Below are 23,531 nucleotides of genomic sequence, written 5' to 3' on the forward strand. Positions count from 1 at the left end.
TGAAGTGCAAAATCATTTTTATTAATTGAAAACTCCCAAAGCTTGAGTGTGTGTGTGCTCAGCCACACCCTGAACACCTTTATCATGCTGGTGCTCAGAATTTTACTTGTAAAAATCAGTTTATTTGAGGTGGTAGAAAGGACGTTCAAGTGTTTGTGTTTATGCTGGACTTTGATAAACATAAACTGTTTAACTGTATTTTTTCAGCCTACTTGCAAGGATTTGAGAGGCAGGGGATTCATTTGGCTGGAGGGGTGAGGCTGAGGAGAAGGAAAGAGAAAAGCAGCTGGTTTATAAAAAAGGTTGGTTTATATAAAACAGCTCTGCTCCTACAGCATTAAATGCCAAAACTAAACTCAAATGTTGACCTAAAAGCAAATGTTACCAGAGCCCTGTGTCAATGCTGGGTCAGAGGCCTTTTTACCCCGGGGCTGGGGTTGACTTTAGAGGAACCCTCATGTGGGTGACAGATCTGAGAAGTGTTTGCAAACAACTAAAACACATCCAGGGTGGCAATAACAAACTGCTGGCACTGCAGAGCTCCTCCAGCCCGAGAGCCCAGAGCCCCACACAGCAGCAGCCCCACGGGCCCAGGGCTGCACAGCACCCGGGTGGGTTATTTACATTGAGATTATCTGCTTGTGCACATTGTCAAGTTGAAATAGATGCCAGAAATGTTATCTGGACGTGCACCTGCCCGGCGCAGCGAGCGCTCCCCAGCTGGGATTTGCTGGGGAGATTGGTTTACACTCAGTTCTTCGCTCCTTTTAAGTCCAGTCCAGCAGATGGAGAAGTTTGGGTTGATGTGGAATGCATTTTTCACATAATGCCTGTGGGGAGATGAGGAATGACTAAAATAAATAGCAATTAGACAGCAGCATCATCGTGCATGGGATCTGTTTGGAGTTATGGATGTGATGTCCAGTAAAACACACACAGAGCCTCAGGCAAGGCAGGGCACCAGCCCCTCTGGAGCTGCAGGGACATTTGGGGATGTTTTAAGGAACAAGGCCAAGTCACCAATGGAGGAACAAACTGGTGAGGAGTAGCCAAAGCAGCAACAAGTGGGGGAGAAACAACACAGGATGTTTCAGTGGGGGAGCAGAGCTCCTAGAGATTCTTTGTCACAGTGCTCAACAAAGCAGGAACAAATCCCAAGGGCAGAGAACACCTGGTTCCCCTCAGGACAGCCTGCAGGACATCCCAGAGCTCCCTGCACATGGTTTACAACAAGTACCTTGGTCCTGGTCACTCTGGCTATGCCTTGGTGCTGGGCAAGGCCGGGAGCAGGCCCAGGGCCTCCTTCTTTCTGTCCAGGAATGAGGTGAGGAATGCAGCACCCCCGGCAGCCTGGATGGGCTCTGTGAACAAGGAAAACACAGAAACGTGCTGTGTGATAGACAACAGCAGTGTGATGACAGAATTTGTGCAAATCCTGCCTCCCACACGAGTTAAATAAGTTGCTGTGGTGGTTAAAGAACCCAGCACCCCTTTTCCTTCACACGGTGTCTCAGCAGGGATTTCAGAGCTTGTCCTGGTGACAAGTGGCTGCACCCGTGTTCCATCACCGGCAGTGATGGCAAAGCAGAACAGAATGTGCTGCCAGGATGAGAAGCTGGTGCTGCCTTTTGCTGTCAATAATACAGGAACAAATAGGAATCCCCAAGGGCTGTGCCAGCAGAGCCCAATCAGGGATTGCAGCAGAGGAACTCCCACCCCTGGATCAGCCACAGCCACCCAGAGTCACCCACAGCCACCCTGGATCACCCACAGCCACCCAGAGTCACCCACAGCCACCCTGGATCACCCACAGCCACCCCAGAGTCACCCACAGCCACCCCTGGATCACTCAGAGTCACCCACACCTGGGGCCACGGCCGGGCAGGGCCGGGCTGGGTGAGGGTGAGCAGCTGGCTGGGACAAGCACAGGAAAAGTGTGCAAGGAAGGAACTCGGGGAATGAGAACGTGTGGGGAAGGCTCTGGGAGCAGGTGCCTGCGAGTGCCAGGGCTGCCAAATGTCCCTGCAGCAGATGAGCAGCTCTGCTGGAGCACCCCCAGGCTGCTGGCTCTGGGGTGTTGGATTCTCCACCTTGCAGGCTAAGGGAGGATTCAGGATGACACTGGACACACCAAGGGGATTTCCAGCTGCACACAAACCCAGCTGGGGAGGGCACCAACCCCCAGAGGCACGGGGCTGCTGGGGCAGGGCCTCCTCAGCTCTCCCAGCTGGCACACTGATTCCTGGGACCTCACACTGCACACCAGCACCTGGCCCTGGGCAGCCTCACCTGGAGCTGAGCCACACCAACCCCAGGTCTGCCCTGAGCCACACGCACAAGGTTACTCCAGAGAAAGGAATCCAGTCCAGCCTGGCCTCAGGTACCACTTTCTAGCTTCATTCCTAACAAACTTCATTTGTTTACACAAATTATCAACCAAAAACCCCACAACTGCTCACAACAGGAAGCTGCCCAATCTTGTCTGGCAAGTAACAGGAAGAAGGTTCAGTTGCAAGCTGCTTTACTTGTGCTGAATGCAATTCCATAGAGGAAAGGACTGCTTTCCCTTTAACCACAGATTGCAGCATTGCACTGTGTGGTGAGTAAAGAACCCAAAGGTGCCATGACCACCCTGCTGAGCTCTGCCCAGCACTCTGAGCTCTCCTGAAAACAGAGGCTGCCCAGATTCACAAAAAAGAAACACCACGGACTCAGCTTTGTTTTCCAAACAAAGAATCCTGGAATGGTTTGGGTTGGAAGGGACTGCAAAGCCCACCCAGTGCCAGCCCTGGCAGGGACATCTTCCACTGTCCCAGGTGCCCCAGCCTGGCCTTGGGCACTGCCAGGGATCCAGGGGCAGCCACGGCTGCTCTGGGCACCTGTGCCAGGGCCTGCCCACCCTGCCAGGAACAATTCCTAATTCCCAATCTCCCATCCAGCCTGCCTCACCTCTGAGTGAGCTGTTCTCAACAACCCCAACAGCCTTTCAGGATTTTTCCATGCGGAGCTCCTGAGTTCAGCTCCATCAAACCAAGGAAGGCCTGGCTGAGGTGCAGTGAACAGAGCCCTGGAAGGGCTCAGGGCAGGGAGCAGAAGGTGCCTGGGCTGGGGCAGCAGGGCTGGCTGCTGCTCCTCCCCTCAGCCCCAGTTTTAGGGCTCCCAGGGTCAGCAGGGCTGGAGTCTCCCAGACCTGCTCCAGAGGGCTGGCAGAGCCATCCCTGCCCCTGGACCACACCGGCACTGAGAGGGCTCAATCTTCCCAAGCTCCCTTTCCCCTCCAAGCTCCCCCACCATCCTCTCCCAACTTTGACTGCTCTAAAACATTTACAGATCTAAAAAGCAGAGAGAAAAAAATGTTCACCTGTCGGGTGATATAAAACCAATCTTCTACTAAATGTGCCAGAATAATTTTTCTCCACCTCAACCACAGTTAAAACCTTCAGTCTATTCATTACTGTCTTTTTATAGTATTTTTATTTAATAAAACCTATTAAGACTACCATACAAATCTCTTTACTTATGCTTTTATCTTTTAACTGATCAATTTTTATATTGCTGACATCCCTTCTTCACCATTTGCTCATTTAAAAATTCATAGTATATGAGCTATGTCTCTGGAGAAAACGTCTATAAAATTTGTTACAGCTGGCAAATGTGTATGAGTCAGTGATAGCACATGACTAAATGCTTCACAGAAAATAAAATTTGTTTCTGTAGTAAGCAGAACTGTTTAAATGTTATTTATTTTTATGTTTCAAAGAAAATATATTGTGAAGTGCTGCATTGATTTAATACGCAGCAATGTCTGTGTACACGCTGTACTGGGGAAATTTATGAAACCTTTGCACAACTCCTTTAATTGAATTTTCCAAATCTCTCACCACACACAAATAATCAATATCTTCTGCAGAGAAAACCAGTCAGAATTATTACAGTCTTTCTTTTCAATTTTGTTGTCATCAGCACATACAGAGCACCTGGATATTTGTAATGTCTGGATAGCAAGTTATTTACACCTCTTAAACATATAATTGCTACTAAGTGAGTCCAAATGAATGTTTCTTTTCTTTTTTATTTAAAATAATTATATTCATGGGAGAAAGCAGTATTTATTCTCATGTAGGACTTGCTACATGTTGGAAGAACTACAATTCTTTTGAATTTTTCATTAAGCTTAATACTCTAAACTAGATCCACCAGAATTAAAAATTCATAGCTGTTGCATCTCTAAAAAGGCACGTAGGAAAATAGAGTGTAAAAACAAGGGTGAAATCTGTGAATAAATGGGGCTGACACCTAAATCTAAAATGCAGGTTGACAGTTCTCTGTGTACTTGTCTGGGGCCTCCAGTCATATGTCTCATGTGCATTTCTGGATCTGCCACTGCAGTTAATGGCTTAATATTTCATCTGCATAGCCCAGGGTGCTCCATCACTGCAGAGCCCTGGAGCTGCTCCCTCTCCTCCTTCCATCCCAAACTCCTCCTGCTGCTGGGCCCACACCCCAGACTCCTCCAGCCTCAGGCTCTTTGGGAAATTCAGGGGTGGGTGCAGCCCCAGAGCCCCAAATCCTGCTGGGAAGGAGCTCCCCCAGCTCCTGGGGCTGCCAGTGGACAGGATTCCTCACCCGTGCTGGGAAGTGCAGCCTGGGGGGACTGGGCTCACTGGGATCTGTTCCCTCTCCTCCTCTGGGAGGGACCCCACGGGCACAAACTCAAACCCACAGAACGAGGAGATTGAATTCAAATTTAGCTTCAGCAACAAGAGCTTTTCATGCCCAAGACACAAACCGGGCAAACCACACTCCCCGGGGCAATCCCCGCTGAGGGAGGAGCTGAGATCAGCCCTGCCCAGGGGAGATGGCAGGAAAGCCCCAGGAGCACAAACAGGGATGTTCTCCCACAGGGAAGGGCACAGGGACAAGGCCAGGTCCCTCCAGTGTTACAGTTTTTGTTCAGCCAGCTCCCAGACTCACTTTTCCCAGCAAAGGGAAATGGCATTTCATCTCTGTAAGTAAATACACAGTTGGGCTGAGGAAAATAGATGTGGTTGTTAGGCTAGGGCTTTACAGTGGGAAAAATCCACTGCTGTATTCCCCTTTTCCTCAGAAGATCTCCAAGAAGGAGGAAGGAAAGGTACAACATGTACCCAAGTACATCTAAAGGTCAACAAATCTGTTACACTTGATTTGAGAATGATGTGAAAATAATCCCCCAGATTATTTTCAAGTGGTTTAGTTTTAGGACACCCAAATTCTGCACCCAAACTGACACAAAATGAAATAAATGGTGGAATTCTGTATTCTTACCTTTTTACCTGGTTCAAGGAGGAGCTCTGATCATTAAGGATGTGTTCATATTTTGCAGTGGTTGCGAGAGGGGATTTGTGTTTTAAAATAAATGCAGTTTTCAAAACTGGACTGGCAGGTGGAAACTCAGGAGTTTTGGTCCCTGATTTCTCAGCTTTGCTTTCATCAGGGATTTCAAGCGGCATGGAATAAATTCCATGCAGTTAACCCTGATCCAGTCTCCTGGAAAGCTGTCCCAAGAGCACAAACCTCAGCCCCTTGTGTTCAGCCCACCATGAAAGCTGGGAATGCTCAGAACTCAGAGAGGATCAGATTTGCCCTGGGCTCAGCAGGATGGAGAGCCCACAGCAAAGGAAGTGTTTTCTATTCCATCACAGCCTGGACAGAGTTTTCCCCACCACAGCCAGTATTTGATCTCTGGAACACTCTCGTGGGCAGCAGCCATGGTTTGTGTCAGGGTTTTGGGGAAGCAAAGTGTCCCTGTCCTTTGTAACAGCCAGCTGGAGCAGCTTCCCCTTCAGAGCCTCCACTCCTGCAGTCTCCAAACCTAAGAAACCTTCCTTCAAAATGTGCACATCCCAACCTGCACATCCATTCCCAGCACATTCTCACTCCCAGACACTGACTCGATTCATCCCTTGGCAGTTGTTTTACAATTTGCTTACTTTTTATTCAAAAACATTTTGTTTACTGTAAATCCAAGTCATGGGCAAACAATGATGCCCTTTTTCCATGCTGGTCACCCAAAATGATAAACTGAGCTGTGCACAAGGCTGCCCATTGAGGCAGGAATGTTTTGTATGAAGTTGTTTTAAGAGGAGGTCGTTTATGTAAAGTAAATAAATTTCATGCCTCACCATGTGATGATAATGTGACATTCCATCTGGACCAAGCCACAGAACAGTCATAAGTTTTAAGCCTTGCCATAACTAATTAAAAATAATTATGAAAAACCCACATCTGAAACTAAAAGGCAAAGAAAAACATCTACAGATGCTTCTCTTTGATCACAAACTTCTCTGCCTCTCCTGCTACTGCATTTTCAAAATGGAATTTATTCTTTGTGAAAGCAAATCTGACACTGGAACTTCATCAAAATCGCTCAGCTTAAACTTGGAATTTTATTTTCCACCCTACCTTAACAAAATATCTCTGATGTAAGCAGCCTGGCTGTGTTTGGGGCTGGGGGCTGGCTCTGGAGCAGAGCACAAAGCAGGCAGGGACTGCTCCCAGCACTCCAGCCCTTCGCCAGGAGCTGCAGCAGGACAGGGGCTGTAAATCACCACCTGCACACTGCACACATCAGCCCAACTCCCTCCCAAGTGCTGTCACTCCTTTTCACTTGCAGCTAATCTGCTGCAGCCCAGCAAATCTAAGCTTGATCAATTTTCTGTCCTTTAAGAGAATTCCCCACAGCAGAGATGCCACCACTGCTCCTGGTTTTGGGTTTGCTCTGCTTTCAGACAGAAAGAGGGAAGAAAACAGAAATATCAGAATATCCCTGGGGCATGGTTGTTGATTTTACTGAGTGTGAGGGAATTAAACTGTCCTGAGTGTGTCCCCTTCCCTCCTGCCAAGGCACTAAAGCAGCTGGGGATGCAACACAAGCAGCTTCAAATATTTTCACAGCACTGGTTATGAAGAAACCCCAGAGCTGGGATTTCACAGCCCCCTGCAGTGGTGAAATCCCCACAAAATACACCAAGTGAGAAAGGTTTTGCTGCAAGATTGTGACACTGAAAACACAGAGGGAGGGAGGAGGATGAGGAAGAACAAGGATAGCTGGGATATACAAGGAGCATGGAAAATCTTCTGGACCATGGCACAAGTGCAAGGTGAATGATTGCTCCTCCTTGCACAGGCTCATGAGGAAATACCCAATACAACGAAAATAGCAGCAAACATTCAATTTACATTTGCAGACCATTCAGAAGAAACACATTTGATTATCATCGTTTTCATATCCTAAAGGTTACCCAACTTACTACAAGTGAAAAGGACTGAAAAGAAATCAAGCAAAAGGAATCAAAACATCTGTTACACAGGAGTTATGAAGAGTTTCTTACCTCGGGCAGGGACTTTTCCATGGTTTGCTTTCAACAGCTGCAGTTTTTCTGCTTGACTCACTAGTGAAGAAATAAATCCAAAATCAACAAATGTTGCCCCAGAGCTTTCAAAGAAAATAATACCTCTGCTGCCTCCTTCACTTTCAAAGCATTTCAAGAAAAAAAACCCCTCTTGCCTACGTAACTGTGCTCAAAAAAATGAACAAGAATTTTCAAAATTCAGAGAATTCTGACAAGTTTTCCTTCCAAGCCTCATCCCATATTTTGTTCTGTTTTTTTTTCCTAATGCTGCCGTAGTTCCTAATTCAGAGATGGGGAAGGATGCTTCTTTCCCAAGGAGCTGAGGGGAAGAGTGGACACAGGAGTGGCAGCAAGAGGTCTGAGCTGTCCTTTGGGCTGTCTGTCTGTCTGTCCCACCCCGATGGAAACCCAGACTGTTCCCAGGTCAGAAAGGATCTGGCACTACAGTGGGAGCAGGGCAATGCATGCCCAGGCAGAGGGGACATGGAATGAGCTTTGGAATACAAGTCAGGGAAGAAATGGTCATTGAAACACCAGCAATGCAGCAATTCCACTGTTTGGGAAGACATTTTCCCTGGTACCTGAGGCTTTACTGTCCACCTGCTCCCAGCTGCAAAAAGCAGCAGCTCAGGCACTCCAGGTTTGCTTTCTGGGCTGCTTTGGAAAAGTATTTCAGATGTGCAGCTGTGAAGTGCCCTTATCCCACCACAACAAGCATCTGGAATGTCCATCGTTTCAAGACACATGAATAGCCATTTTTAAAGCCTGGAAATTTATATTCAGCCTAATCCTGCTGACAGGCAAACAAACAAACAAGCCAACTTCCTCGGAAGGGAGAAGAAAGGCCAAGCAATCCAAGTGCAAACGTTCAGCCTAATCCCCCCCTAAGTACCCACTAAGTATCTAACTATTTACTGACCATTTCCATGAGAAAAGGTGTTGCTTTTCCAGGTTTTCCCTCCCCAGTGTGCCCGGCTTTTAAGTCCCTGCTGGATGCACGGGGACACTTGAAGTGCATTTTCCTGAGTCCTGGGGAGTACCCAGGGAACATCTGGGGTGATCCCTGGTAAATGTTCCGTGGGATAAGTGAATGTAGTGAAGCCCCTCCTCACCCAGCGCCTGCGTTTTCTGCAGTTCAGCACTCAGCACACAGGACGAGTGGGAGACTCCGAGGATATTTTCCAGCTCTCTGCTGCCCTCCAAAGCCTGGAAAACAACAATTCAAATCATTGCTAAATCCCATTCCCAATATCTACTCCGTATCTACAACATACCAAAACCAGTTTGGAAATTGTTCATAAGCTCTAAATTCTTCCTTTTCTAAATAAACATTGTAATTAAAATATTTTCAATTAGTATCATTATTTTTTTGTTTTTTAAATAAAACCTTGTCCACATGAAATAAATCAACACAGTCCTCTGAGTACACTGAATTATTTTTCAGCTATTGATGTACAGCAATGAACCCTGTGCTCAATTTAGTCAGGAAACAAAATGGGAAAAAAAGAGAGCAGTGATTTGCATTTTAACATGTATTGGACTATTAAATAATGATACTTTAGTGGTAAATTAAATGGTACAATCACTGCAACACAAAAGGATCTTTAATCTTCAAAGACATAAAATCTATGCAGTTAATTCATATTTCAAGTTATAAATAATAATGGAGAACTACTCTATTTGTGTACAAACTAAAAACTGAGGACATGGAAAAGCAACTCTTCTATTTTAAAAATCCAATAAATTTTGGAGTTTTTTTGCATTTTCTGGATTTCCAAGTCCAACTCGCCTGGTTTCAAGTCTTTTATTTGTTTCCTCACCCCTTCAAAGTCAAATGTTGAATACAAAATCCTAATTTTCCTTTCAAATTCTATATTAGAAGTAGTGTAAAAGACAAATCAATGTAAAGCAGACCTTCAGGCTTGTCAGATTTGCTCTCAGTTTCAGAATTCTGGGCAAGGAATTTCTCACTTGGGAGTGCAGTTGCAGGAACCTGTGTAAAAAAGGTAAAACAATTCCAATTATCCACATCCCCACTCACTGAAAATCCATGTTTGCAATGTTCCCAGAGTTTTTATTTTGGAATGGGGATGGATCCAGTTCAGCTGTGAGGATTTATATCAGTGTACTGGACACTGTATTTTCCATCTGTAAAATTAAGTGTATGGAAGTTCCCATGAATATTAAGTGTAGGTGTTGGTTTAGACATGTTTTTATTTGAATGTCACTGCAGGTCTCCTGCAAACCTTTTAAAAACATTCTGAATTATTGAATGCTAACATTTCCATATCAATGAGGCCTCTAATTACTCCAATTGTTCTGTAATTCCGGGTTCCTGTCACTAAGAGATGAGGCTGGATGTGTTGACCAAAGGATTCACTGAATCACAAAAAAAAACCAACCCAATTAATCAATTTACAGTTTCACACCGGTACAATGTTAATATTTTATTTCCCACTGTTAAAATGTCATCCAAACAACCTGTCCTGCTCCATCACTTGGAAGACACCATCCTACACTGAAGGAATTTCAGCATAATGGTGTAGGAAAACATCCAGCAGAGGCAAAAACCCCAGGAAACAAACTGCGAGTTCAACTGCAGGAATGAAAGGAAGAGCTGCAATTCAAACATCTATTTAGGCAAATAAACGTCACAGTTATTGTCTGGTGGTGGAAAAGAGAAGCAATCAGAGCCCTGCACCATAACAAACTTCAAAGTGAGCGCACTTACACATCGTGCTCTGTTGGAGGCTGCCCTCTCCTGGACAATCCGCTCTCGGAATCGCTCTGCTCGTTCTCATCTCCTCGGAAAAAGAGGCACAACAAGGATCAAAATCAGACGTGGGGTATTTGAAGCACCTCAAAAAGGAGTTGGTGTGAACCCCGAGTGCTGAGTGATCTTCTGAGAAGAGGAAAAACCTCAAAGCTCACTTGGAAAGCAGGACTTGGAATGAACCACACTCAATTATTTATAATTAACACTTTTGGAATTTGACCTCTCCTCAGTTTCTGGAAACCTTGGGACTACAGCATTAATATCTGGAAGTTGAATAATCCTGGCAGATATTTACTGTGCTCTTCCAGGAGCTTTTTATCCTATTAACTGCAGATTAACTTCGAGCATTATCCTGAAAATGCTGGAATGGCTGAGCTATGGAATTCCCATTTCCCTTTATAAAAACTGCCTGGCCCCAAGTCCATTTCCCAAACAACCACAAAGACACTGGGAATTGCTTCCAAAGGCTCCAAACGTGCTCTACTGACAAGATAATATTCCAGTCTGGTGTGTGATGGATGGGGCAGGACAAAGGTGACCTCTGACCACAAAAGACACTCTGAATTTACATGACTTATCCATTCCCACAGGAACCAGATCAGAACAAAACCAGATTAAAATTTTAGCTTGTCTACCAATACTTGTTCCAGCAATAAAAAAGTCACATCTGACTATCAGAAATTATTTAATTGTGGCTTAAGTTGAAGATATCACAAAATGTGGGGATTTGGTAAATTCACCTTTGAGTGAAAGATTTGGAATTTGCCATGGGCTTAACAAATGTACAGATCCCAGACAGACCCTGTGGAATGAGGAGCTTTCCACATTTCACTGCAATAAATCTCCTTCCTGCCATCAGACTAAAAAAAGAGACCACACTCAGCATTAAACACTTTGATTTCTTCTTGTTAGATCTAAATTATTACATCCAAGTCTCAGCACTCAAGGATAAATTAACTTTTAATTTTAATATTTTGTAAAACATTTAGAAACACTTCAGGATGACAAAGTGCTACAAAAGTTTAAGCTTTAATACAGTAGCTAAAAGGTAAGACCCTCAAAGATTTCATTTTAAATCTAAGTAGTCAATAGAACTTGGATTTAAATCAGTCATCAATTATCAAACAGGTCATACTTGTGGACTAGAACTGTGGATTTTAGAAGGAGAGCAGAAATTGTGGGTTTCAATGGACAGCCTGGAACTGGGATTTAATAATTATACACCACCATCTTGTAGCTATATGAACAGAGGGGGAAAAAAAAGACTGGCAGCAGGAGAAAGAATTAGGATAAAATATAGAAGGAATAGGGAGGTTCCACTTTTGCAGATCCATCAGGAGAGGATATGGTGCAGCAGCTGAAATCTGCAGACACCCAGATGAATTTCCAACAGTGGCTGCTCCACCTTGCTCAGAATGTTTTTACTCAACATAATTCATAAATGTTGGTGAGGCCTCAATTACTGTACATAAATTCCAAAACCTCTGGGACATAAAAAAATCTGTTTTTTAAGAAGAATTAAGAAGAAGAAGAATCAATGGCTGAAAATTAAAGCCAGACAAAGTCAAAATCAGATTTTTTTTCTTAATAACTGAAATAATTGAATTTGCTAAAAATGGAAATTATGCATTTATTATTATTGTTGTTGTTGTTGTGTTGTTGTTATCATAAAGACTTAACAATCTTTTCTAGATGTTAAGGTTTTTATTTCCTTGTACTGCAAGGGAATAAAAGTTCTATAGGGAAAGATGACAAAAGGTCCCTCTGTATTCTTCTTTTTAAAATAAAAGAGTTACACCAGGTGACCTGAAGGTTCCTCAACACTTAAAGAGGCCAAAACCACAATATTTTTATACAGCCATAAAAGCAGCTCAGTCTACTGAAAATCTGCTTCTTGAGCAGTCAGAGTCAAAAGCTGTGACTGTGGAACTAAGTGAACATTCATCCTACAGTGAACTGGAAATAATATCATTATAATCTTACAGAGGGGTATTTTCTGAGAGCTGATGACAACGTTTTCATTTCAATGTTTTCATTTCAGTGCTATTTTAATAAAAAATTGTCTCACTCAGTTGTTTTACAAACACCCTCAAAATTCACACTGAAAAAATTCAAGCTTCAAGTCCCAACTTTTCCAGAAGAGATTCCTTGAGAGGAAAGAGAAATAAAATACAGCAGATGGGAGAGCAGTCCCCAAATGCAGGAAAAGGCAGGACAAAGCTGCAGTGAGGAAGAGGGAATGTTCAGCTCACCCTCTGCTGGGGCACTGCTGGGGTTTTGAGCCTCATCACTGGTGGCAGAGGAGCAGGGACTCAGCTGGCACGTGCCTGTGGTCGGGGAGTAGAAGTTCAGGTTGCTCCTTTTGGCCTTCTGGGGGGTTGCATCAGGTACCTGAAATGGAGAAAAATACAAAAAAAAAAAAATCCAGATGAGTAGTGACAAAACCACTCTGAACATTTTATTTTTTTTTCTTTCCCCTAAGTAATTCCTGGCTTTATGCATTCCCATTATGGAAAGCCCATGATAAATGCTGTGGTGGGGTGACTTTGTGCTCATCAAGCTTTGCTATCACTCCCTCTTCTCCATAAGATTAGTTTGACTCTAAAAGATAAAAAATCCTTGCAAACACTTTCTCTTCTAGGTTCCATAAAGAAAAAGATGTGTTTTAAAGGGATTTAGGAATTCTGGCATGATCACCTCAATGTTTGGGGTTTTTTTATAGCAGCCAAACCAAGCTATTATTTTTCTTCCTGTAATGAGTATTTAAGACAGAAATATTTGTAGATTTTAATTGTATCAGAAGTTATTTCTAATAATTTTTTTAAATTTAATTTTTTTAATTGAAAAAATCCAAAATGAGTCCCTTAAATCTAAAATTTTGTCTGTGTTTCAGAGTTTCAGTATGTCTAATGATGCAAGAGAATTATTTAATGATGTTAAAGGATTTGTGCAGAGAAGTTTTTACTCCAGTTATGCAATGTTTTAACAATACCATGCTAAGATTCCAAAACTCTAAAAATACTCATTCCTGATCTGGTTAGTTCATGAATATTTTGATCCATGGAATGAGGAACTCTTGACAAAAACAGGGAAGGAATGACAGAAACAGCAAAGATTAAGCATATATTTCACCCAAACCATGAGTTCACTACTTTCTGTTCCTTCTTTCCCTCTATAAAGCTATTTAATTGAAATCTTTGACATGCATCTATAGGAGACATTGTGTGAACCAAAAATCAGTGTAAAGGCCTCCACTAAAAGTTTCCATCATTCAGGTGGGCTCCTCCTCAGCTCTTTGCTGCACAAGAGCCTGGCTGCAGGCAAGCACAGAGTAACTCTTCTTATCTCATGGGAAGGGATGGATTTGGGGCAGGAAAAGCATTCCATGGAATTTCAGCTGGACCACTTTCTACAAAAATGTTACTGCAGCCCAAGAAACAGCTGCAAAATTACAGCCACAGCTGCATTCTGAGCAGAACAAGTTGGGTAATGGTACACTAAGCTGCTAATTAAACTGTTAATGATTTTTTTTTTGGTGCCACTGGGGTATTTTGCGACCTCTGTTGAAATTTTCAAGAAATAACTATCTGGAATTTTTTGAAATGCCCAATTTCTGCCTTGCTCAATACCACTGAGGCCTCCAAGTACATGCTGCATATACAACAACGTCTTCAAAACGACCCAGGCTTGGAGATTTATGGGGAGCTGGTTTGCTGACCAGCTCTTTCTCTCTGTACTTCTCCAGAACTGTCCTTCCTTTGCAGCCTGCCATCCTCCCAGCTCCTGTGCCCTGCTGGCTGCAGCAAGAGCCACTGTGGGAGGCAATAAACTGGCATATGTCACGACATGCTGGTGCCTGGGAGGACGCTGGAGCTGCGTTTCCAACAAATAACAGCACCAGTACAGTTTTATTTTGGTTGTGATAACTGCGGTGAAATTGATGGCAGCGTTAGGAGTTTATTGTTTCATTATGCCAGATTAGCTGAGGGAAGTAATTACAGGCCTGACATGAAAGTGCCTTTAATGTTTTCATTTCAATTTTGCAGTTTCTAATATGCAGATTACAGCATTATCATAATTCCATATTGTCACACGTACAATTACATGGCAGAACGTTTGCTTCCCAGGATAATGGAGCTAATTTCTAATAAATGATTTCACCAAGGATCTTAACTCATTCAGCTCTTGGGTAAATAGTGGTGGCAATAACAATATGCACATTTTTCAAGTGATTCATGCAGATGTACATTACTTAACGCCAGGCAGTTCTGTGACAAATGAAATACAATCAATTTTATACTAATATTTGCAGCAGTAATTTTGTGCTTTAAGATTTGCCCAGACAACATCCAATCTGTAACAACATAAAGGCAGCTAAAATGAAATAGATTGTTTATATCCACATTTAGTTTTGCACACAGATATGTATATTTATACAGCCCAGATGGCTCCAGACACCAAAAAATACTTACATTATCTTTTTTAACAGTGTCCAAATTTAATGCTCTCTTAACCCTGCAAGAGAAAAACACGGACAGGTTTTATGGTCATGTAGACACAAAGATTTCTGTTAGTAAGGTCTGTAATTGATAATGCTAAAGACAGTTTCCTTTCTTGGTTTCACATTTACTGATGGCATCCAAAGCAAATCCATTCCCTGAACGTTGCTTGTTTAGAAGGATAAAGTGTTTGCCTAAGAAAATCTGATTCTCCATTTTATACCAGAGATAAAATCCAGGCACTGAAGTGAAATCATGCTGAGTATTTCTCTTTTCTCCAAGGCTATAAACAACAACCCCCCCCAAGCATTTCCATTTCCATACCTTCTGAGCAAGGCTTGGGATTATTTTGCCATTAGTCGAAATAATGTTGAAGACATTTAAGACACAGGTACAGGCAAGGTGAAAAAAGTAGTTTTTCCCATCATTTTAGCTCTTAACATGATTCAGTGCTACCAGCCCATGCCTTAGCTGGGGAACAGATGCTCTATGTCTTTACAGGTCCCCAAACCATAAGAAACTGTTTGCTTCCCTTCTTCCCTCTCCTGATTCAGGAACATGCCAAGCTCTCTCTGCAAAATCTGCTCCTCTGAACTGGATGCCCAGCTGTTAATGGCAACACTGGAAGAGGAAAGCTGAATATTTATAATACTTTATATGGTACAGCTGTCTGCTAAAGAGCAGTCATCAAAATTTTATTGAATGCAGGCGAAATGCTCCAAGGAAAGAAAGGTCAACATAAATTAAGACTATTTTTCCCAGAGACAACTGAAACTTTTTAAGCACGTTCCTAAATCTTAACAATAGTTTAAAGCATGATGTAAAACGATGAGAAAAAAAAAATCTTTGTAAGAACAGTCCCCAAGAAACATATCTATTATACTGAATTAAACAGGGTTTGGAATATCCATCATATTTCAAGAACTTAGTTCAGTTTTCATCTTGGAAAAAGAATGTTTTGCCTTGTAAGGAATTTAGATGACCTCATTCCAAACATATCCTTTTCAAATTTATGCTGCTGTTCTAAGACTGTAAATTAAAGAATTGGGAAAATAATATGGAAACACATCTTTGATATGTAACTCAGGCAAAGATCTTTTATGAAAACTGTTTTACAGCTATTTCTATTTTATAAAGGGGAAAAGAAATATCCTGTCTGAAAAAAGCCAAGTAAACAGGTAACATTTAAATTAAAAAGGCCTCTGAAATCCTGGCCAAAGGGCAGCCAAAGCTGCCACAGTTTGATGGAATTCTTTACAGTGTATTTCTTTTTTAAAGAGAACCCCATATAGCTGAAGGAATCCCGACTCCATTACAGCTCCCAGCTCATGGCAGCAGAGAAATATTCCATTTATTAATGCATCCACACTGCAAGGATGCTCTGGGGGCCAATGCATTTGCATGTTACACTAAGGCATGTTCTGATGGGAGTTTTTATGGCAGGTGTCAGAAGGAGCTGAGAGCCAAAGGAAATCAGGAGCAGGATCACAGCTGTAGGATGAAATAAATGAGAAACTGCATGAAAACCCCACTAAGTTATAAACACTGGGGACATTTCTTAGGGGGAAAGCTGTGCCCTGATGAGAGCCACGCTCTCTGAAGCCTGTCAGATATTGTGTACAGGAACAGCAGCACACAGCCCAGATTTCCCTCTGCAAGCACCCTGGACTGGGGGCAGAGGTGGAGCCTCATTCCAAGCCCTTCAGCGCTGGAAAAACCTGGAATGTTGTGGTGGAAAACAGAATTTTAGCTTTAGGAGGTCAACCTTGCCTTGTGCCACCCAACAGCCTGGCTTGCTTGGGGCTAGTTTTTACTGATTGTCTTTTCAATGCCATAACGGGAGCAGTTAAATCAAAATAATTTAAAATTTGTGCTCCAACTCTACACAGAGACCCCTGAAACCAAATTCATCCCAACTCCTCACATGAAAACCCTGTTGGCTGAACTGCCCTCTCTCTGATCTTCCAGAACAAGAATGTGGGGGAAAAAACAATACATGCAAACAAAATTCCTCAAGTATTTTAGGAAACAACATGAAGAGAACCACTCTTAGGTTTGTTTATTTTTTTTTTATAGCTCACTTTGACTGCGGTGTAGAACCAAATGTCAGAGTGGAACAAGAAAGGGAGACAAAGAGATGAGGAACTTGTGGTGAGAGTATTCAACCTGAGGTTCCTACCCCTGAATTGGCCAGACAAGGCTGAATTTATTTTCTTAACCATGCAGAGTATGATGGCACATGTTTACAGGCAGCTGTACAACCTGCAGTGATTATTTGGTGCCCAATATTCATCAGGTTAAAGAACTTTCTTTATTGATCTCCAGAAGCCCATGATGAGCAGAGATACACAAGAGCAGCACCAGACTTACATGACTTGATTAATTACTTACTGCTTGATAAACTGCAAAATATAGGAGAAAAATGAGCAGGATTTATTCCCTTTGGAGACAAAATGAAGAGATACAGCCTGATGGAAAATGGGCGTGGGGGTGTCATGCCCTGATCTCCACAGGCCTGCAATTCCTTCTCTCCTCTCTGCACCTGAGTGTGTGTGAATCTATAATTTAGTCACTGCTGTAATTGTAGTAAATCCTGTTGAATCACTTTATAAATATTAAATCAGTCAGTGATTAAGTGCTGCTAAACTCTTTTGCACCTGTATCTTTTGTATCCTTGTCCCCGTGACCCTTTTGCATCCCTGGTCTCTGTGTAAATCATTCTAAATTGATCCTAATCCCATTTTCCTGTGTATGCTCCACCTGTGTAGTGATCAACAGAGTGAACCTTGACATCAAACTCTGTTGAAGCCACACTTTCACAAATTCATACCAAAAACCTGCTTTTTTTTTTTTTTTTTTTTTTTTTTTTGCCAATCCCTTTAGTGGTGGTCAGAGGATGGACCAGGCTTTGCCCAGAAATGCAACAAGATGCAATGGGCAGAAAATGAGGTTCCACCTGGATGAGACAAAGAACTCCTTTCCAGTGCAGTGACTGAGCACTGGAGCAGACTGTTCAGAGAAGATGTGGAGTCTCCCTCACTGGAGATATCCCAGACCTGCCTGGATGCCAGGCTGTGCCATGGCAGGGGATCACCCACTGTGGTCCTTTCCAAACGGAACCAGCCTGTGATCCTTCTCCTTGCCCCTCTCCCACACAGCCCCGCGGGGGTTATCCACGCTATGTAGAGATACAGAATTAGAATATCTGGGACTGGAAGGGATCTCTGGAGCTCATCCAGTCCAAAGCCCTTGCCAGGGCAGGGCCACCCGGAGCAGGTGACACAGGCTTTGAACGGGAGACTCCTGGGCAGCCGCTCCAGAGCTCTGCCACCCTCAGCGCGCAGCAGCTGTTCTCGATGCTGAGGTGGAACTCGCTGTGTTTTAGTTTACGGCCATCGCTCCTCGTCTTGTCGCTGGGCTCCTGTGAGCAGAGCGGCCCCCGACCCCTCAGAAATGCAGGATCCAGAGAGAATGATCCGGACAGGAGGATCCGGAGAGGATCTCCCACAGCGGCAGCCCGGCCCAGCCAGCCCCGCCCGCCCCGCTGCCCCAGGAGCCACCGCCGCCGGCATTTCCCGGTCTGTTTCCATCGGGAAACAAATCCCGCCCCTCGCCAGCCGCTCCTCCCTCCCGGGCCCGCTCTGAGGGCACTTCTCCCCTCACGGAACGCGCTCGGGAGCCGCAGCCCGCCGGGAGAAGCGCTCCCCTCACGGAGCCCGCCGGAACCGAGCCGCTGCCGTGAGGGGACGGTGGGAGAGGAGAGAGCACAGACAGAGGGAAGAGAACAGGGGAGGAGGAAGAAGAGGAGGAGGGAGGGAGAAGAGGAAGGGGCGAGAGAGCGGACGGAGCGGGAGAGCAGCGCGGCCCCGCTCCCCAGACACCTACGACATCCCGGAGCCGTTCCCGCCGCCTCCGCTTCGCAGCTCCCGCCGTGTGCCCGCCAAACGCCGCCGGCTGGAAACGGCGCCGAGGGCGGGCCGGGCCGGGCCGGGGCGGGGCCGCGGAGCCCGGCAGGGCTGCGGGGCCGAGACCGAAGCCGAGACCGAGCCCGGTGTCCGTGTGGGCTCGCCGGGCCCCGCTGTGCGCGGTAGGAGCCGGGCCGGGGCCGGCGATGTTCGGGCGAGGGGTTCGGGGCGGCCGAGCGCGCCTCAGGGATCGCCGAGCGGGGCTGAGGGAGTGAGGGAGGGCGGATTCCCCTCAGGGCTGGGGGAAAGGGATTGTCATTTTAATTTTATTTTTTGGGTGGCAGATTTAGCCCTTGAGCCCCCTGTCCCCTCTAGGGAGGGAGGTGGTGAGATCCATGCAGGAAGTTTCCTCGTTTCAGGGGGATGAGGCGGGAGCCGGGCAGAGCTGCCCTGTGCCAGTGCGGGTTTGTGTGGGTGAGCCTGTCAGTGACGGTCAGTGCTGCCACGGAGGGTCTGACCTTGGGCATCAGGAGGAATTTCTTACAGAAAGGGCGATTGGAAGGGGCTGCCCAGGGAGGGCTGGAGTCCCCATCCATGGCGGTGTCCGAGGCATGGCACGCTGTGCTCTGGGCTGAGAATACTGCACTGGTTCGGCTTGGAAGGGGCCCTGAAACTCCAGTTCCACCCATGGGCAATTCCACTATTCACTACGACTCGCATTCCATTGTGAATAATTCCACAACCATCCCAGGTTGCTGAAACACCCATCCAACTTGGCCTTGGAGACTTCCAGGGATCCAGGGGCAGCTTCCAGGGCCTCCCCACCCTCACAGGGAGGAATTTCTTCCCAATGTCTAGTCTAAAGCCTACTCTCTGCCTGTTTGGAAGCCTGGGCTGGCTTGCTCCCCTCTGTCTATTTTTCTGAAGTGTCATTTATCCAGTAGAAATGCCCCAGCCTGGGCCGTGGGGCTGCTGGCAGTGCTGTCACTAAGCATTGCTCGCTGGATTTCCCAGCGATGGATTGGCAGCACTTCCCGACCCACATAAGGAATGCCTCAGTAATGGGAAGTCCGAGCACTACAAACAGGAGTTCACATCTTCTAAACTGGTTGCTGGAAAATTAACATTTCTTCTTCCTCTCCTCCTTGCCTTTGCCCCCAGTTTCATTCCACGTGTGTAACACTGGTGCTTCATTATAGTGACACCTGTTTGCAGGGGCCAGGCTGTGCCAGGGGGTCCCTGTGGGCTCCTTCTGGTGCCTGTGTAATATTAAAGTGTCAGGGTGTTACAAATTGGGTACTTCATCCTTGATAAGCAATTATTATCTGCCTTTCCCAAGTGTAAAAGATCTGTATAACTCAACAAGGTGCCAGTGATTGAGGCCTCTCGAGTAAAAACCCAATGAGTCCTGAAGGGGACCCTGGGATGGTGTTGTCTTGTTGCTGAACTTGAGATATTCCATTTATTGTGCTGGAATATATTTCCTGAAGTCAACAGTGGGTAAAATAATACAAGGAACTGTTAAAGCAACAGCACAACAGGATTTAGTGTCCCTGTGTGATGGCCTTCTAAAAACCTTAATCACCCCTGGTGGAAGCAGAAAGCTGCTGTCAGAGTTTGCTGACCATTGCTGAGCAAACAGCAATGAGTTGTTTTAATAATTGAGAAAAAAATATGGGTTTGGTTTTTTTCCATCCCATTATAACTGTATGGGCCTTGGATTTAAAAGGCCTGTGTTGCTCAAAGGTTTATGCACATTTATTTCTATTATTTATATTTAAATTATATATATTTATATTATATATATTATTTCCTATTATTTATATATATTTATATTATTTATATTTATATTCTAAGAAATATAATTCTGGATTCCCATTTTGACCAATTTTATTATTATTATTAATATGTTTTGTTGAGTTACAGGAGTAAAAAGAGAAGACATGGATGGCAAAGCCTTGTTTCACAGATAACATGAAAATGTGTTTTTGTGCTTTCAAAAATCAAGTCTGCATAATATTTATATAATACTTGCAATATCAAATGCCTGCAACTATATAAAATAAAGTGAAATAAAACTTTTTACTGCCAATGAAGGATAAACTGTGAGTAATAAGTAGAGCTGAAACTCTTTCTGCTTGTGGCTCTCATGGTGCTTACCTACAAGTGTGGATCATAATTCCCATCCCAGATTTAGAGAAAAGAAAGGCTATGACCTGGATGTGTGGGTGACTGGGGCTAGTCAGTGTTTCAGAGGACAAACAGAGGCATTGTTAGGACAATTACAAATTCTAACTGGAATCTCATCCCTCACAGGATGGCCAGCACTCCTGGGAATCAGAAAGCCACACACTCAGAAAGTTCCCAAGGGAAGAAGTCCCAGCATGCAGAAGAAGCCATTTTTTACATGAACTGCAGAGCAGCTTATCTGACTGTCTTAAAAAGCAGCTTAGAAAATATTAAATCAAAAGAACAACTCATTTTAGGTAACGATTGGATCTTTTTCCCTCTAACTCTTCCATGGGATGATTGCAGTGGGGCTATCCCTGGGCATAAACTCAGTAACTGGTTTAAGGGATTGAGAGCAGTTTTGGATGCCTGCTGGAAGTGGGAATGCCAGACAGAGACATTTTATTGTAGATTGTTTTATTACAGATTTTATTTCTAAATCACCAGTAGGAAAGGTGACTTAGATTTAGAAAGGTGATTCAGTTTAGAGTGGGCCTCTGTCCTGGCACAGAAAACCACCATAACTGGTGTTCCATGAGAATTCTTACTCCTTATCTCAACTCCTCCTGAATTACTGAATTCCTTTTATGTGCTGGAATCTAAAATTCTCATTTTTTTGTCCTGACTGTATCTGTGTATAAGTGGTGGTGATGTCAGCAGTACAACACAAAACACAAATCTGCTTCAGCTGCACTAAATAAGGCTGTTGGTAGAAACTGAAAGCTGTGGGGCTTTGGTTTGAAAACTTCAGGAATTTCAAAGGGAAGTGAGAAAAATTTTCCTGAAAAATGGAAGTTGATTTCTTAACAATGTAACTTAGTGACCAGGTAAGATAAGGAAAGAGTAAGGTAAGACTGAGTAATAAACAACCTCAGTTTTGAAGGAGGTTTCACTACTGCAGATAAAATTCCTCAAGCAAATACAATTCCAACTTTGCAGTTTCCTGGAGTTGTGGGATCGTGTGCTCTCTTTGGGTGATGACTTTTTTTCCTTAGAGCATTTTTGTTCTTTTTTAAAAGGTTTTTCCTGGAAACCACCACTGTAAAAGCTGAGTGCACTGACTGTAGCTTCTTTCCCTACAGCAGAACATGAAATTCCACCCATTACCAAGCATATTCCTACAGCTTGTGACTTGGTGCTCTCCAGGCTTTCCCAGCTGCAATCAAAGGGCCTTTATGGCATCCTAATGATAGCTGGGGATAATCTGGATTTTAACAGAGGGGTGGTGTGAGCAAATGTCATCTCTCTAATAAATGCTTTGGCTTTCAGCTCTGTCCATATGCCACTTGGCTACACAGCAAGTGTTTGGGCTTTTTGCTTTCAAGGTCAACTTGGAGAGGGCAGTTAATTGTTTAGACTCTCAATCCTTCCAGAGACATTTAATAATTTATTTTAGAATTTGTAAGCATTGAGAGTTAAAGACTTATATTTCATCTTAAGTCAATTTTGGCATTTCTCAAACGAGTGGTGCCAATGTTTAAGCCCCTCTTGCTTCATGAATTTTGGCTGATATTCCAAACTAAAGTGAGAGATTGGCCCTGGGAAATTTTATTTGTAGGAGTTTTGCTTATCCCCAAAGAGTAGCTTCATTTCCTGTCTGGAGTGATTTAGCAGAACCAGACCATAAAGAAATATGAATAAAAGGTGCAGTCTGACTGAGCTTTCACAAATACAAATTGAGAGGCATGTATGGAATGGTGAGTGCTGATGTCCCTGGAGATATAAAATTAAAGATTGTATATTTGATTGTATATTATATTTGTCAAATATAATCATGAGCTGCCCTGACATTCCAGGGAGCTCTCCCATCCATGGGAGCACACCCCCAGAGTCCCTGCCCTTCCTTGCCTGGCTGCCCTGGCCACTGAAATCCCCAAGGCATTGCTCCATGCCCAGGCGTGGCTGGGACAAAGGTGTGAGCCCTGCTCTGTTCTGGCTCTTCCAGCAGAGGTGGCAGGCCACAAATCTTTATTTAGTGCTTGGCATGAAGCAGGGGTTAACAGCAGAGGTGCCTGGTTTATTTGTTTGTTTGTTTGTTTGCTTGGTTTGTTGGTGACAGGGGTCCCACTGAGCATTGTCACCATGCCACTGCCTCATTTCACAGATGCTCTTCAGCAGTTCCCAGCACAGGCTTGGGCACTGCTCAGCTGGCTCAGAACCAAGTGCCAGCCCAGGTGGAGATGCAGGATCTCCTGTGCTTCCCTTAAAGATGATTTGGGAAGATACAAAAGCATCCCTCTCATTTCAGATAGACTGTGCATTTGAATTTAATTTCCATTTAATGTAATGCACTGAAAACTGAAAGGATGTTTTCAGTAAAGACCTTGAAGAGGCAAATGGATCCAGCAAATTCATTTTGGGGAATGCCAGGTGTAACACCCATGGCACTGGTTGCCTGTGTGGCATTGGCTGCCTGGTGGTATCATTTTTCCCTTAAAATTCATGCATAATTAGAATTGATACATTCAAATGTACAGGTGTGACATAAAATACTGTCTCAGATAAATTCTACTCCAGATTTCAGGTCTTGGCAAAGGCAGTGCAAGGTTGATATTTGTGTTAGTAGAAATAGGATCTAATAATGTGCAGACTTAAAAATAATATATTCTTGATGTTAAGACACTGGATATAGGCTGAATTTTACACTTGAGACTGTCTTTGAGTTAATGGATATTTTGATTAAGATCATAACCAAACCTGTTCTTCAGACCCACTTTTCTCTTGAAGT

At 44.1% G+C, this 23,531-nt stretch overlaps 2 protein-coding genes across 6 annotated transcripts in view; one reads left to right on the forward strand and one right to left on the reverse strand.

The window, feature by feature from the left end:
• Positions 1 to 18,634, reverse strand: ITGB3BP (integrin subunit beta 3 binding protein). Its single transcript, XM_064429130.1, has 9 exons — positions 18,555 to 18,634; positions 14,643 to 14,685; positions 12,423 to 12,561; positions 10,126 to 10,198; positions 9,309 to 9,387; positions 8,507 to 8,600; positions 7,374 to 7,433; positions 1,238 to 1,361; positions 1 to 830 (listed from the first exon to the last, which is right to left on the reverse strand). The coding sequence occupies exons 1-8, from the start codon at positions 18,557 to 18,559 to the stop codon at positions 1,258 to 1,260; spliced, it is 597 nt and encodes a 198-aa protein (XP_064285200.1). The 5' UTR covers positions 18,560 to 18,634; the 3' UTR covers positions 1 to 830; positions 1,238 to 1,257.
• The window catches only part of EFCAB7 (EF-hand calcium binding domain 7), a 20,057-nt gene continuing 14,530 nt past the window's right edge, over positions 18,005 to 23,531 (forward strand). For 4 of the 5 annotated variants that reach the window (XR_010366617.1, XR_010366618.1, XM_064429119.1 and 1 more), the window contains exons 1-2: positions 18,005 to 18,756; positions 20,891 to 21,060. Coding sequence is in view for 3 of the 5 variants with exons in the window: in XM_064429119.1 (XP_064285189.1) it covers positions 18,026 to 18,756; positions 20,891 to 21,060 (901 nt within the window). In the remaining 2 variants the exon portion in view is untranslated. Of the gene's footprint in view, positions 18,757 to 19,068; positions 20,680 to 20,890; positions 21,061 to 23,531 lie in introns of those variants that run through there. The other variant, XM_064429120.1, reaches the window with a different exon arrangement.

Source organism: Passer domesticus, chromosome 7 (genome assembly GCF_036417665.1).
Source record: "Passer domesticus isolate bPasDom1 chromosome 7, bPasDom1.hap1, whole genome shotgun sequence".
Classification (NCBI taxonomy): Eukaryota; Metazoa; Chordata; class Aves; order Passeriformes; family Passeridae; genus Passer; species Passer domesticus.

Coding starts and splice junctions, on each gene's coding strand:
- ITGB3BP (XM_064429130.1), bottom strand. Junction 7,434..8,506: donor GCAGAAAACGCAGGCGCTGG/GTGAGGAGGGGC, acceptor TTTCTTCACTAG/TGAGTCAAGCAGAAAAACTG. Junction 1,362..7,373: donor TGGAAAAGTCCCTGCCCGAG/GTAAGAAACTCT, acceptor CCTTGTTCACAG/AGCCCATCCAGGCTGCCGGG.